We start from the raw sequence: 15,854 nt of genomic DNA, 5'->3' as shown, positions 1-15,854 counted from the left end.
GTGACGTAGTGAGACTTTCGCTTGAAATTTGGAACAACCAAATAAAGCAAATGTCGATGTTTATAAACGATTGTGCTATAATATATTACAAAAACATCGATAAATAAAACCATTTCAAGTGTTATTTTTGCGCAAACAGCGATACGTATGCTTAAAATAAGGGAATTCCTAGTAGATCCTCTCCTAAAGAACCTAAATTCTCATTGGCTGTCCCAAAATACAATCCATCAAGGTCAGTAAACATGGCGGATAAATTCAAGTTAAGCTGTTGACACACACGAAAAATAACCGATATATGGATCGTTGTGAATATTTTTGGATCGATTTATGTTTTGAATAATTACATATTTGGATTCCAGGTAAGAGATGATAATAAAATAGCCGTTTACTGATAATTTGAGCCGAAACCCGTGCGGGAGTGATCCACTGCCGCATCTGCGCCATTATAGAGATCCTAAGGAGTTGTAGCCCTCTCCCAAAAACAAAAAAAATCGGAGAGGGCTACATTATTGCAGCTAGGAGACTGGGTGACCTCACCATGCTCACGAAATTTACACCAGTTCCATAACTAGACATTGCAGTTTTTTTATTAACGTCATTATAAACAGATAAACACTGATAAGCATATTAAATCTAAAAGTCGAATATCTTTGGATATGGGGTAACCCATATCTATTCTTGTTATCATTGAATGAAGTACGTTTAACATTACATGCGGTAGTTCTATCATTAAAATCAGTGAACACACCAATTTAATATGTACTTCTCACATTATACTCAGTCAGTTTCTTCATCATCAGTGTAGTATTTCTGTTATTATAATGCTGATGCTCGTTTAGTATTATATCAAGTCAATTTAATTAGCATACTGTACGGTACATTTTGCATTTTGTAATGATGTAGACACAGTATTACTGTAATTTGCAGTGCTTTCTTCTTTATGTGATCATCTTTCTCTCTTTGGTTCGCTTTTATCCTTTCTCTCAATCGACCGAAGTGTCAAAAGATGCAATGATTTCTGTCTGATAAAATTCTCGTATGTAAGTAAATATGTGCAGGTATTCGTTTCTTATGACCTTATAATAAAGATGAATTTGATATGACAATGCGCATTACTGTGAAAGTGCGCATTTAAAGTTTCGGTACTTATTATTTTTTTCTTAAAGTACAATCATCACTAGATCGGTGTTTATTTTTTAATTTTACGATTGTCAAAGAGATAATTTTGAGTAAAAGTACACGTGACGATAGATCTAATATTAGGAAAGTGATAAAAAAAAATAATTTATGTAAATTGACGTGTAAATACGTTGCAATGATAATGAAAAGTTGTTCAGTTGTAAATTTGATCGCTAACACACCACGGATATTATTGCTAAAAAAAATCACGTCGAGTTTGCACCGAAGAAAAAAAAGTTCTGATGATGTAGAACACTGCTTCAGAATTATGGTCATTTAGGAAATACTTTAGAGACAAAGTCAAGTTAAAACTTAAAATCAATTAAACTTATAGATATCCTCCAGACCTTTGTAGTTTAGAAAAATACTGCAAGCCATGACAATTTATATAATTCATTTGTCAAATAAATTTTCATTTGACATCATATTGAAGTTTTCTGAGTCTTCCCGATAAAAAATATGAATAATATATTTGCTACATTTACATTAGGATCTTGAACTTTCCTATTATCACAATACCTTTTAATGTTTATGTTTAAATACTTCTTCGAATCCTCTTCAGGTATCCCTTGCAGTCGGTTGGATTATCACAAACTGGTTCATGTATCTGCATGCAACTATACACAGCAGTACGACTATATCACTTTACTACTTGCCTGTGAATATTTTTATAATATGCAGTAGGCTATATATGACCTAAATAATTAATAAGACATTGCATTCAAAGTAACAGTTTTTCAAAATTGATATTTACAAACGCAATTTCAAGGCGATAAGTTTTTTTCCCCTTTTTATACCCTTCAGTGTCCGTTTTACGTAATGAGCTTATTGCATATAATAATAAGTTTTGATATAGTTTATACATGTTACTTTTAATAGTTATTTAAAAATATCATTAAATCTTAATGCATAGAAAAATTGGAATTCCCATTCTGACTTAGAATTTTTATAAATGGAAAATTTAATTTTTGGGGAAAAAATCATTATTCAATACATTTTGGGGAAAAAAATAAGGAAAAAACATGTGTGAGACATGAGAAATGTACTTATACATACATTCCTACTTCTAAAATTAGTATTATTATGATTTGTTTCTGCACATTTGTCTTTTGAAAAATATGAATTAACAATGAAAATACTAAAAGTACATAAATTTATTTGCTTTTAATAATCATCATCACAGAAAAAATATTTGATACTAAGTTATGCATCGTTCTCAATAATTATGTACATTAATTTTTTTTGATAAATTACCAAAGGTCTTTGTCTTTGACATATTACGTAAAACATTTTCATTGAATTGTTCTTGCACATTTTGTAAAATATTACAGGACTGTTCTCGAAATATGAATAATTAATGCATCAAATGATTGTCAGCTGGCACTCTTACAATCTTCGACTCGATGAATTTTCCGAAAAAAGAATACGGGGTTTTCCAATAAAAAAGTAAACACTGACGAAGACAGAAAATTCCAATATAACTGTATATAAACAGATTAATCCGCTTAAAGTGTATCATTTCCAAAGGATAAAGGCGACAAAATGGACAAAGTCATAGGAAAGGTAATTTCTAAAAAGAGTTATCCATTGTCTATTATAGATTTTATTCGAAAAAAGGCTTCTTGAACAAAGTGAAAAACGACTATAAATTTTACCTGGCATTTCCCCCTAAAAGTTAAGGTTTATTTACGTCTTGACATATTTAGAAAACCACGAAATTTACACCCAAAATCTGTTTTTAAACCCTTGAAATGTTCTGCATCTCTTTATATTTGTAGAAGTTGTGGTTTGGTTATGTCTAAAGAAACTTTTACATCTGAGGTTCGACCTCTTTCGCTAATAGAAATATTAAAATACAAGTGTATAATAAATTAAAAAATCCTAACTAAGATCTCGGATTTCTAAAAAAAAGTCAAAATTATTTTCAGATTAGTATTTTCGTCAGCATTTCCTTACAGCTGAATAATAAATAATTTTTTTTGTCATATTCAATTCATGAGCATTGAAATTTCAATAAAAGTAGAAAATGAAAATAAAGTAAAAAAACATCTCAACACAATTTATTCATTCCGCAGGATAAAATGTTAGCTGAATTCGCAAATATGATTTTTCAGGCTTGCCATTACGTACATCTACAATTTTATTTTAGAACTGATATACATACATTTGGCAAACAAGGAGCTGAAAAAAGAATATAAGCAGTCTCGTTTAAGTCATCATTACGTAACTTCTATGGCTAATATAATGTCCTTGTCAGCAAATACAATTTTTAATTCAATCAAATACTGACCGACATTTTATACTCATTGTTAGGCCTTTATACACTGTACACGCACTGAACTACATGTATCGACGATTTTTTTCTTTTATTTCCCATTCATGACAAAAAGCACAGAACGGATGTGACAGGTTGGAAGGGGATGCTCTCTTCTTCATGACATCTGATGTTTTGGATAGCTATGTTTGCTCATAATTTTCATTGTTTAATGGACTATTGAGCTTGAATACTGTTGTTTATCTTTCTCTCTCTCTCTAGAGTACATATTACATAAAAGTAATTGATTCTTTTTTATAGTTGCACCTGGACCTCGTTTTGATACTATCGACATTGGTAACGATTGTTAACCCCCAGGTTATGCCAGTACAGACACTTTTTTATATTCCACCTTTCCAAGTTGTTGGAGGAACCATTGATAATAAACCCGAAGTTGGGATTAAATTCCAACCCAAAGAATCTGACTTTTCAATGCATGGAACAGGAAATATAAACGGAGATTGGAAAGCCAACATCAATTTAAAAAAGAACAATATAGATTATACAGCGTATGCCAGAAATGTTGGTTCTGGTGTAGAAGCTGGGGTCGGAATAAAAGCAAATATTGGTGGCGGATCAAAGAAAGGGAAAGGAGGAAAAAGACGATCCTGGCTTGGAAGGGTCTTCAGAGGTTAATATTTCAGAAGATGATTTTGATTGTATATTGTTGAACATAATTTATTCATTAATTATGACATTTATATTATAATGTATTATTATTCTGATTTATTTAATAAAATCTTAATCTGAAATGATTTATTCAGATGATTGTTTGAATTTTTGAAAAATAAATTTGATTTATATTGATTTTTTGTCTTGTTTAAATGAAAGTTGTGACTGCGAAAATTAAAATTTGAAAAGCGGCAAATTGAAAATCATGTTATATAAACGACGTGATCCTTTGTAAAAATAAAAAGGAAACCAACAAGAGGCCCCGGTAACACATCGCTCACATGAGCAATGTCACTGTAGCTAGGATAAAAATTAAAATCAGTTAAGCTTTGGAAAGCTTAAATACATTTGTGATCCCGACCTACTTCTGAAAGGGAGGGGTATGATTTGAACAAAATTAGATGTACGCTAACTAAGGATGCTTAATGGTACATATATGTTTTGACTTACTGACTTTTTTCCTACAAGTTTGAAATTTCATTGAGGTCCCATCCTACGCCGAGGGGTCATGATTTGAACAATATAAATCTTCACTACCTGAGGATGCTTCCGTATAAATAAGACCTACCATGGCTTTGCTGTTCTTGAGAAGAAGATTTTTCCTATGTATTCCTATGTAAAACATTGATATTCCATTGTGGCCCCACCTTTCCCCCGGGGGTCATAATTTGAATAAACCTGAATCTACACCACCCGAGAATGCTTGCCTATAAATTTGACGATAGCTAAGCAGTTCTTGAGAAGAAATCTTTAAAGAATTTCCCTATAACCTCCTATGTTAAACTTTGATCGTCCATGGTGGCCCAACCTAAGGATACTTTGTTACTAGTTTGGTTGAAATTGGTCCAGTGGTTTGTGAGAGCAGAAGATGAAAATGTAAAAGGTTTACGACGACAACGACGCCGAAAGACAAATGACAAATTTTGATCAGAAAAGTTCACTTGAGCTTTCGGCTCAGGTGAGCTAAAATGTCTTCTGCATGAGACGAAATTTGAAATACATGATGTTTATAAAGTTGTTTTTAAAGAAACAAGTGATACAGCTGTTCAGTGGCTGCAGTTTAGAATATTGCATAGGATTTTTCCTGTAAGTCACTTTCTGAAAAAAAATAATACGTGTATTATAACTACTGATTGTTGTGCCTTTTGTAAGAATGAATTTGAAACAATTCATAATGAAATTCTATTTTTTGGCAATGTGGAGTAGTCTTAGCCAACATATATACAATATACAGAACTACTTCAAAAAGAGTTGGGTTTAATATTAACAATGTTATATTAGGAGAGATTACTTTGTCAAAAAATAACAGAATTGTAAAATTTATTATACCATACACTAAACAATAAATATTAACCTGTTTGATGCAGAAGAAAATGCCAAATTTCAGTGCTCATTTATATCATCTACGAATCAAATATAAGGACTTTTTTTAACAAAAAAGAGGAATCTTTTGTCCTTAGACCTTAAATGTTGATTTCCTTAATAAAAAATAAATACTCTAGCCGGGATAGAACCTTAAATCTTGGTTCATAAGTAAGACGCACCAAACACAAAGCTTTCCACGCCTAAACCATAAATGGAATTGTTAACATATGTGTTTTTTATCATATAATATTTTTATAGTCCCAATTTAACCTATACAAACGCAAAAAGTTCATACATTTAACATTACATATACACAGGATTTGAGACATTATTTACCGGAGGCTTCGCCTCGGTCATTATTGATATTTTACTGGTCAGTAACAAACCATATTTACCATCGAAAGAGTAACTGCTAGGGATACTATATATGAATAAGAAAATTAAGCATATTTTATTCAAATTAATAGTTTATGGTTATAAAATTTCCAAACACATAAACAAGTTTCATTTTAAATATATTGCATTCAAATGTAAATATCAACAAACTAATAAATATATATACATATATATATATATACATCAATTAGTTTCGATATAGTTTATTGCCCAGATGTAGTTGTTCTAAACTTGAAAATTATTCAATTCTTTCTATATATTTTAAAGAAATATTATTAATGTGTGTAATGGTGTTTTTTTTTCACATGAATTAGACCCTCCTCTTTATTTTGTGCTCTAGCTTTACTGCGTGAAAAATGATTTGAATTGTATTGTGTATATCAAAACGCAAATTTTACTTTACATACATTGACGACAATGTAGCCGTCCCATATAACGACGATCAAAATAATTTTGTCCTATCTAATATTTAGGTCAAAGCAATTGCCTTATTTGAAATATTATTTTAAACTTTGCACGTGACAGCATTGAGACCAATCACTGTTAGTTATTTTCAACTGTTCCAAGGTCATACTTAAAGTGGAGAATTAAATTTTAAATATACAAATTCATATGTTTAGTATACATGTACACCGGAATACCTGTCAAAACTACAAATAAATATATTTTGTCATTAACAAATAACGGACTATTGATATGCAATAAGTAAGTGGAGATTGAAACAAAACTGATAAGAGTTCAAAATTAAAATAAAAAATGACATTTTTATTTGATTGAAAGTAATGCCAATTATAACCTTAGTTAACATTGGCGGTCAAAATTTAAAAACAGATTTTTAAATTGAATTTAAATTTCCTAATCAAAGAGGTTTTCTAGAACAGTAATATCCCTAGTAAAGAAATTAAAAAAAATAATTTAATTACTTTACAAAACGAACAAAATTATGATTAATTCTTAATAAGCAAAAATAATTAATTCTTATTATAATTATGTAACTTTACAAATTACCTTCAGATGGCATTATTGACAATTCATAAAAAAGATTTTCTTTATGTAATAACCTACGCATTTTATAAAGAAATATACACTGTTTCATAATGAATTATTGATGCATAAAATGATCGTTCATTAAACGTCTTGTACTGTACAAGGCTGTGAAATGTCTAGGACCAGGGGTTTTCCAATTAAATCCGTTTAACTGACGTACATGGAAAATTAAACTTATTTCTCTATATAAACAAAATTTTAAACATCTTTAACGCAAATTGACATAGCATACGCTCTACAGAAAAGGTATATGTACGTTCTTCCATTAATTTATTAATAGATATACTGGCGATAGTTTTAAAATAAATCTTAACAGCTTTTGTTGACTAGCTATAGACTACCTAATCAACTGTCCTAAACATTAATTTTTCTTGGTGCATTAAAAAAACTTTTAATGTATGCCAGATATGTTAAAAATTCATGAGAACATCAAAACTATTTTTCACATTTCGGATGATGTTTGCTTTCGATGGAAATCAAATATTTGGTGTCAGGCATAAATCTTTGCAATCCTTTGATTGACATATATAAACGTTTAAGAAGATTATATGTAAACAACATAGATTTTAAAATATTGGAAGGGCTTTGAATTTCGTTTTCTTTATCTGTTTTGAAGATTAGATTCTCTAAAGAAAAAACTGTCAAAATTTCACCCTCGAATTGCATATATATATAGTACACTGTAATTTAGTATTCATTATCTCTTAAAAGTTATACAGCAACGAAAGTAGCAATTTAAAGTAATTCTTTTATACACAAGCATACAACTTGATCCATCAAAATTCATGAAAATTCCTTTTTCTGAAATATTTTTGAGAGAAGTCCATTAAAATTTTAGTCGGGAACTTCGTGCAAAATAAAGAAGATGGGGGAACAAAGCGGGCAGAATTCATATAGCGTCAGGTATTAAGAAATCATATTCAATATGTCAATTCAATATTCAGTATCATACTGCTTTGAGACTAACGCGCAAACCACTATGCTACATGCATGGCTCATGATGAAATTTGGCTTTTAAATCATGTTTGTGATATGACCTTTGACTTCATGGACTTGAAGTATTTCTCGGAAAGATGCGAATGTTTATCATAAAAGTGGACTTTTAAGGTAAAGTGGATCTTCGGTCCATGTTTTTGAAAACCAAAAAATGTATATTTTATTGCAAACTTTTAGGATTATCTTTCAAAAGATATAGAGCAAAGACCCACTCATAATTATTGAAAAATTTTGTTAAAGTATGAGAAAATGATCGTTTTTGTTCTTTGTATTGTGTGTATGCATTTTCATAGGCAAATGATTTCATTCTTTGTGATATTTTTCTGTAAATTGTAGAGGTTTTACGTTGAGTATACTTTAATGTTAGATGAAATATCAAATATTTTTTTGATTTTCATTGAGGATTTGCATTCATTTAGTTCTCACAATATGTAAGTATTATGCTTTTAAAAATATCTGAATTGATGTTCATTGTCTAGATACAAAAGAAGTTTGAAAAATAAATATTTCTCTCTCCCTTTGTTTTTATTTTTTGTCCAGTGAGTCTTTCAAATAAAAATTTGATAACAAATTATATTCTATACTGTAGAATTTGCAAAAATAACGTTTTAATTATTCTATACATTTCTTTATAGATTTTTTTGCTCTTTGTAGGTTTTTTGTGTCTCTTCTAACCGCATTTGAAATATATACAGCAATAGAAATCGAGAATACATTAAATATTAAAGTTACTAATGATAGTTGAGAATGCATGACAAACTAACGACCAGAAGTCTAGAATTGCAAACTAAACAAAAGTTACAACAACTGTCAAAATAATGTCAAATATTGAATAATGGTTTTTAAAAATGGACTTTATTTTAATAGTAGACATTATTTCAACATTGGGTTTTATTTCAATAATGGCTTTTATATCAATTGTAGTTGCGCCAATTGAGTAGCTTTGTATTAGAGAAGAAGCCACAAACACATAAAAAGGATGACAATCTAAACAATCCTTCGATGAAGAGTGTAGACAAGATTAGGATTGAATCTCTGAAAAGTTTAATTTTTGCAGCATATTTCAAAAGAAAATGAGGTTTAAAAGACAATAAGATTAAACTTGTATTCTCAGAATTTATTGATAAAAAACAACATTTTGAAAATTTGAAAAAAAGAAGCACTATTTCCAATTATTTTTTGTAAAAGTTCTGTATTCAGATAAGTCGGGCTCGTAATTGTTATACTATGACATAATTAAGATAACGAAACGGATGTGAGGCCAGAGGGATCCAGTTTCCTGAGCGCTTGCGCGTTGGCTCTGTTCTTCTTCAGGAAGGTCAAGGCTGTCACAACTGAGGTAACAAGGGCGGTAATCACGGCTAGAGTAGCTACGATGAAAGGGGCTTTCCCAATGCAGACCTCGCCATCGTCCTCTGGATCTAAAAATAAAATTATTCACAAACGTTCATTTTAATTTTTCCTTGAATGTAACACACGTGATGAATTGATAGTTTTGTCATTTTGCATGTCTTGAAGAATAACTTTCGGCAATTCTACATTTGTGAGCACATATATGTAATAAGAATTCACGCAGAAAGAATATTAAAAAAAAAATTATAAAAGAATGGAGGCGTACAAGGCGAGGACAATCCCCCGCTTTGAGAAAAGACATTTCTCAATTCTAAAAGTTGTATTTTTCATAATTTCATTGTTTATATCATCTTTTACACACTTAATTCTGTATTTCATTGTTTGAATATTTTATTTATAATTTATTTTTCACTCATGTTTTAAGATATGTGAAAACAAAACAGAAAAAAAAAATCTTCATGTATTATTCGAACTCTCTCCATATTGCAGGGTTTTGTCCAAGACCGACCGCTTTCACCACTACGTTACGAAGTGTATGCATTATCGACGTCTGTCAGTGTGATTTGAATGAATGAGTTTGTTGAAGCGTTTCCTTGCTCTATTTTGTATTGTTTAATGGACTTTTGAGTATGAATACTGTTCGTTATCTCTCTCTATATGTATGTATTTCATAGAAGTAATTGTTTTTTTTATAGTTGCAGTTGGAACTCGTTTTGATACTATCAATATTGGTGACGATTGTGAACCCCCAGGTTGTACCATTACAGCCCATTTTAAATTTTCCACCTTTCAAAGTCGTTGGAAGAACAACTGATTACAAATCTGAAGCTGGGATTAAATTCCAACACAAAAATTCTTACTTCTCAATATATGGAACAGGAAATAAAGACGGATATTTGAAAGCTAACATCAATTTGAAAGAAAATATGTAGATTTTTCAGCTTATGCCAAAAATTTGGATCTGGAGTAGAAGCCGGGGTCGGAGTAAAAGCAAATATCGGTGGCGGATCCAAGAAAAGGAAAGGAAGAAGACGATCCTGGTGGGGAAGGGTCTTCAGAGGTTAATATTTCTGATAATAATTTTAATTATATTTTGTTGACTAGATGAGATTGATTTAATCTTATAATTGTTTGAATATTTGTAAAATAAATTCTATTCATAACGATTTTTATTGTTTTGTGTCAATGACAGGTACAGTTCTGATACAAAAATACATGTTGAAAAATGGCAAATTGAAAATCTTGCAAAAAAAATCGTGATTCTTGGAAAAAATGAATCTTTTGTCCTTGGCCGAATTACAATATATTACTCCTTAAATGTTGTTTTTCTTAATTAAAATAAATTCTCTAGCCAGGAACGAACCTAAAAGCCTGGCTAATAAGTCAAACACACTAACCACTAAGCTAGTCAAGATAGGAATATGTATTCAGACAACCTAAAGTTAGCTGCAAAATTTTATTGCAAAGTTAAGGTTTTACAGCAAGGGACACGTCAGTACAAAAATGATATAAAAAGAAGCATTGCAGCGCTAAGTGAGACTGTTTCTTGATATGAGATGAGGACTGAAATATATACAATTTCTAATTAAGTCCGAGATTTATTGATATTATAAGCGTGTTAAATTTTTTTTTAGGTTTTATTCAACAAAACATCAAAGAAAGCGAGATAAATGCATTTAGAAAGTTCTATCTTTTCTGAGATTGACTAGTGATGGTAAAAATAAGAAATTAATCCTCTTTTTTTTCACAAACACTCAAAATGAGTAATTGCATTTATAATACATGTACCACGAAATTATCACCCCAAATCGTACTTTGGTACAGAATTATAACTTTTTTTTACCTTTTAAATTATTAACTTTTCTGTATCTTTCTGAATTTGCATTTTAATTTTCTCATTGGAATATCATTGAAATATTTCACATTTGAAGTAATACAACACATGTGTATTATAATCAAAATTCGCTCTAAGATCTCAACTGTCTGCATTAATAATGAAAAACATATTCAATGTATTGTAAATCGCATTTATGGGGGTCAAATTTTCGAGGTTTGAGGAAAAAATATTGCTTAGTAGAGATTTTATTCCATGATCGGAAAATATCTTGTAGTTCTGAATACAAAATTTTACATTTCGTGGCAATCAAAATTTTCTGCGTCTTTCTGTGAAACATATGGCGATAACAAAAGGTATTCCAGATCAAAAGTCCACAAACAATACAAAAATAGGCCAGGTGCAGAGCAAACACGGACCTCCAAAACATTAAAGGTCTAGGATATCGGGTGTCATGGAGGAGTAAGCATCCCCTGCTGACCAGTCACAACCGCTCCCTGTCATGATCGGTAAATAACTCAAATTTCCATCGCCAATACAGTGTATAAATAATGGACTAACAATTAGTATGAAAAACGTCAGTCAGCAATTGACTCAGTAATAAATTGTATTTACTGACAAGGTCATTGTTTCGACCATAGAACTTACAAAACCTTAAAAACATGGAAAACTATGCGTCATGAAAATTTAATGTCACAGAAGTTTTTTCCTCAACATTTTTTGCAATAGCTGAAAAATCATTAGAAATATTTTGATGTGTTAAATGCTGATGTGTACTGAAAAAAATTTTAACTGGTTTTAAAAAAATCCTCTGTAAATTTTCTCGTTTACAGTTTATTTCACTTTTACAAAATGCTCCAACTAAATGGCAGTCAGAGATACAAGCAGCTCGTTAGAAAATGGTCATTGGATATGAGTCCGAAGATTATAAGAAGCACAGGGAATTTGAGTCCAATTAAATTTTGATTAATTTAAAAAAAATGAAGTTCTTTCGTTTCAAAAATAGTGCAAACACACATAAGATGTGTACCTGAAGTTTATTAATCTCGTTACTATATTGTTCGTTTCAACCAGGAAGAAAGAGAAATAAATTTTTAACATATTTTATTTACCTTTATTTCTGGTATTTATTTCACCCACATAATTTGGCTGATACATGTTGACCATGAGTCAGACATCAGGTGATAAACACATCCTGAAAACTAACAAAAAAAAATGTATTTAAAATTTCGTGCAGATTTCCAAAATCTAGTGGTACACATGCTTTATGTAACATAAAAAAATGTTACATAAGACACCAATTCATTTTAAATGTAAATATTTAGGAATTTCCTAAGTTGATTTTTAAAACTGAAACCAATGGAAATTCCAATACAAACGCTCACATATATAACAAGGAATTTCGTTGCAAAGCCTGAATTAGTTCGGACTTGTTGAAGAAATGGTAAGCACATTTGTAATTACTTAAATAAAAACATTTCGTCCTCTTAAATCTCATATTATTATGATTAAGTAGAATTTTACCATTTATAGAAGTCAACATATAAACAGTATGTTCCGACTGTTAGTATCAATTTTTTTTTGCAAATCGAAATAAAAATACTTACAGAATTCTAAATGTATTTTAAAGAGTATTTTCCAGCAATAGTAATTTCATGAACACAACATAACGTACTGTTTGAGTAGCTTTTTTTCTAGGAAACATTTTTTAATGATGTCAAAATTTAAGAAAACTGACAGGAGCTTAGATAATTGTAGTCTGTGCTCAAAATCAAAATAATTTTAAATAGTCTAAAACGTTAGTCTTTTATGATTATTGTAAAATCACACATTTTCGTGGGGTCAAATTTTCATGGTTTAAGTAAAAACTCTTGGTTCGTGGGGATTTGAATTCATGGATGAAGAATCGTCGAGTAGGTATGTATGTAACATTTATTATTTTGTGGTGGACATGAATTCGTGGGTTTCTTCATACCTCGAGAACAACGAAAACTAACCTTCTACGAAAATTTGTGATTTCACAGAAATTTTAATTACATTAGAAATTTTTCAAGTATTTAATTGTTTTTTTTTTTTTTTACATATATTGTTCTATATACTTTTAGTTATTTCGAGGAGTAGCAAAGAAGACATTTTCATACGCCGTCGTTCCGCCAACAATATAATCCCTGCTAGATTTTAAATTCAGTTTACCTTTTTTATTACCCATTGTAAATTATACCCCCCGCTTGAGAAAGGGAAGGGTATACTGTGATCGGGATGTCCGTCCGTCTGTCCGTCTGTCCGACCATCCGTCCGACTGTCTGTTACGCTTTTGGGTACCCATCTCTTATCCGCAACTCCTTTCATGTCACAGAATAAAATTTTATGAAACACAGAATCTTTATTACATATTGTCATTGTGCAACTCCTATTTTACCTTCTATCCAACACATATTTTGGATTTTCAATAGCAAAATATGGACTCTGCTATTTAAATACATATGGGAGGCGGGGGTATAATTTAGTAAGCTCATTGCTCACAGCACCTCTAGTTTAAAGTTGTATAATTGTGATGAAGAAAGAAAATATGATCTTTTAAATTCATGAAATCTAAATATATTAGACATATAAGCAAATGTACTTTGAATATTTCATCTAGTCAGAAACCAATCAAGAATCCTTCCTTACTGAAAGCGGTAAGTCATTTTATTAAGATATTTTTGACGATTATTTAAAGGGAAAATTAAACTTCATCTTTATTTACGCAACTTTGGCGGCACTGGTCCACTCTCAGAATTCTGAATCCCATGTTGGCGTAAACCTGAATGTAGACCAAAGTGGTATATTTGAGGTAGGGGCAACATTGGAACACAAAATTCAACATAAGGATACCAGTTCCAGTGTTTCAGTGTCTGCCAGTGTTAACTCTGCAGGCGGCTGGGGTGTCGGATTCAGCTTTAACAAGGAGTTCAAAAGGTCAACTGATGATACTAAGGTAAGTGAAATATCTGCTACGTCTTTTTAATGCTTAATATCTATGTATTTTCCAAAAAGTATCCCTTTTCTTTCTTTTTCAGTTTCGTTAAACTTTATAAATCAGCAGACACATATGTGGATTTTTTGGAAAAGTATGTCTTTCTTCAATGTTAAATTCACTGCGTGCATAAATAAAGTCCTTAATTTTACTTTATGTGTATTTTTGTAAAACAGATCTTTTCTTTGTGCAACAATACTGGCATTTACAACAAGAAAATAGCAATTCATAGCTATAGATATGAACTCTTACAATTATTAGAGTTTCATGGTTATGACATTTCTGACTAATTTGAAATACAGTGAAACCTGTCTAATCCGACATGCACTGGAGACAAATTTTGTGTCGGAATAGGCAGGGTGTGGGATTGCACAGTGATAAAAACATGGGAAGAAGTAAAATGGGAAAGAAATTTAGCGTTGGAATTCACAGTGTGTCGGTTTATTCAGGTGTCGGATTAGACAGTTTTCACTGTATATTCTTTTTTTTTCAAGTTTGAAAAGCATACCGGACGTTACGTCGTTTGGATTCTAGCCAATCAGTGTAACTTCCGCACATATGATCAGAATGGGGACAATCTCATTAGTCTGGACGAGATGAAGGCACTGTTCGTTTATCCAGAATTTGGAATAAAACTTTACAAGGATCTGAATTCTAATAATGGTATATTACCTTTTTTAAGGTTCCATCAACATCTGCACATGACACACATCCCAAAGCTTTTGTTGAACAATTTCGAGATAACAGTTTCTAGAAATACGAATATTCTATAAGCTAGAAGTCTGATGTCCCTAAAGATATATCAATTTAAATACAAATGCACGTTGTGTCAAATATTTGTGGTTTGAGAAAAAAATATTGGTCCGTTGAAAATTGATTTCATGGATAAAGAAGTGCTTTGTCGTAATCTATTAAAAAATTTACATTTCATTGGGAAATAAACATCCTTAAGTTGTCTTAGTTTATGTGTTTTTCAACTAAAAAAAGTAGGACTGAACAGTACCGAATCAAATTCTATGATTGCTAAATTATTAACCTGGCTTAAAATACACAAACATAAATCAATAATCTAGTACACTTTTATATGGTGTCATAAGTAATCAATTTTCCAAAGTTTGTATTTATGAAGGAATACAATGATGGTAAAATATTAAAAACAAATGAAGTCAATTTTTTGGACTTCGTAATGCTTCTTACCATTAATTTATATTAACAACACATGAAGAATATTCGTGAATATATGATCAGTTTCCTTTTCTTATTTTAGGAGAAAGAGGAATAACTGAACACGATTTCAACATGAACACTCCCCACGTGATCAAAGGATGTGACTTCAACAATGCAGTAGCAAATGTTCGTCCGACCATTGAACAAATCAGGCAAAACACCAAACAAATTTGGGATATTATCAGTTCGAAAAACATCACAGAAAGTGGATAAATTAATTCTATTTAGATCATTACATTATTGTCATTTTTGCTAATTGAAATTGGAAATTTTGATTTGTAAGTATTGATCTGTAATGCATTTGCATTCATTTGGTTCTAAAGCATAATGCTTTTAAAAGCATTTAAACTGATCTTCATTGTCTAGATACTGATGAACTTTGAAAAATAAATATATTTTTTTCTCTCCCTTTGTTTTTATTTTTTTGTCCAGTAATTCTGTCAAATAATAATTTG

At 30.6% G+C, this 15,854-nt stretch overlaps 2 protein-coding genes across 2 annotated transcripts; both read left to right on the top strand.

The window, feature by feature from the left end:
- The first annotated feature begins 3,590 nt into the window (after nucleotides 1-3,590).
- LOC134280083 (uncharacterized) lies at nucleotides 3,591-4,264 on the top strand. Its single transcript, XM_062762516.1, has 2 exons — nucleotides 3,591-3,640; nucleotides 3,755-4,264. Exons 1-2 carry the CDS (start codon nucleotides 3,614-3,616, stop codon nucleotides 4,127-4,129), a joined length of 402 nt encoding a protein of 133 aa, XP_062618500.1. The 5' UTR covers nucleotides 3,591-3,613; the 3' UTR covers nucleotides 4,130-4,264.
- Nucleotides 4,265-13,054: 8,790 nt separating this feature from the next.
- On the top strand, nucleotides 13,055-15,712 carry LOC134280104 (uncharacterized). The gene is made up of 4 exons (XM_062762531.1): nucleotides 13,055-13,069; nucleotides 13,876-14,133; nucleotides 14,667-14,835; nucleotides 15,440-15,712. The coding sequence occupies exons 1-4, from the start codon at nucleotides 13,055-13,057 to the stop codon at nucleotides 15,610-15,612; spliced, it is 615 nt and encodes a 204-aa protein (XP_062618515.1). The 3' UTR covers nucleotides 15,613-15,712.
- Nucleotides 15,713-15,854: the final 142 nt, after the last annotated feature.

The sequence above is a fragment of the Saccostrea cucullata genome, unplaced genomic scaffold (genome assembly GCF_032062105.1).
Source record: "Saccostrea cucullata isolate Sc308-1 unplaced genomic scaffold, CSIRO_AGI_Scuc_v1 ctg1398, whole genome shotgun sequence".
NCBI lineage: Eukaryota > Metazoa > Mollusca > Bivalvia > Ostreida > Ostreidae > Saccostrea > Saccostrea cuccullata.
The sequence above is the reverse complement of the archived record's forward strand: the minus strand, read 5'-3'. Positions and strand labels throughout refer to the sequence as shown.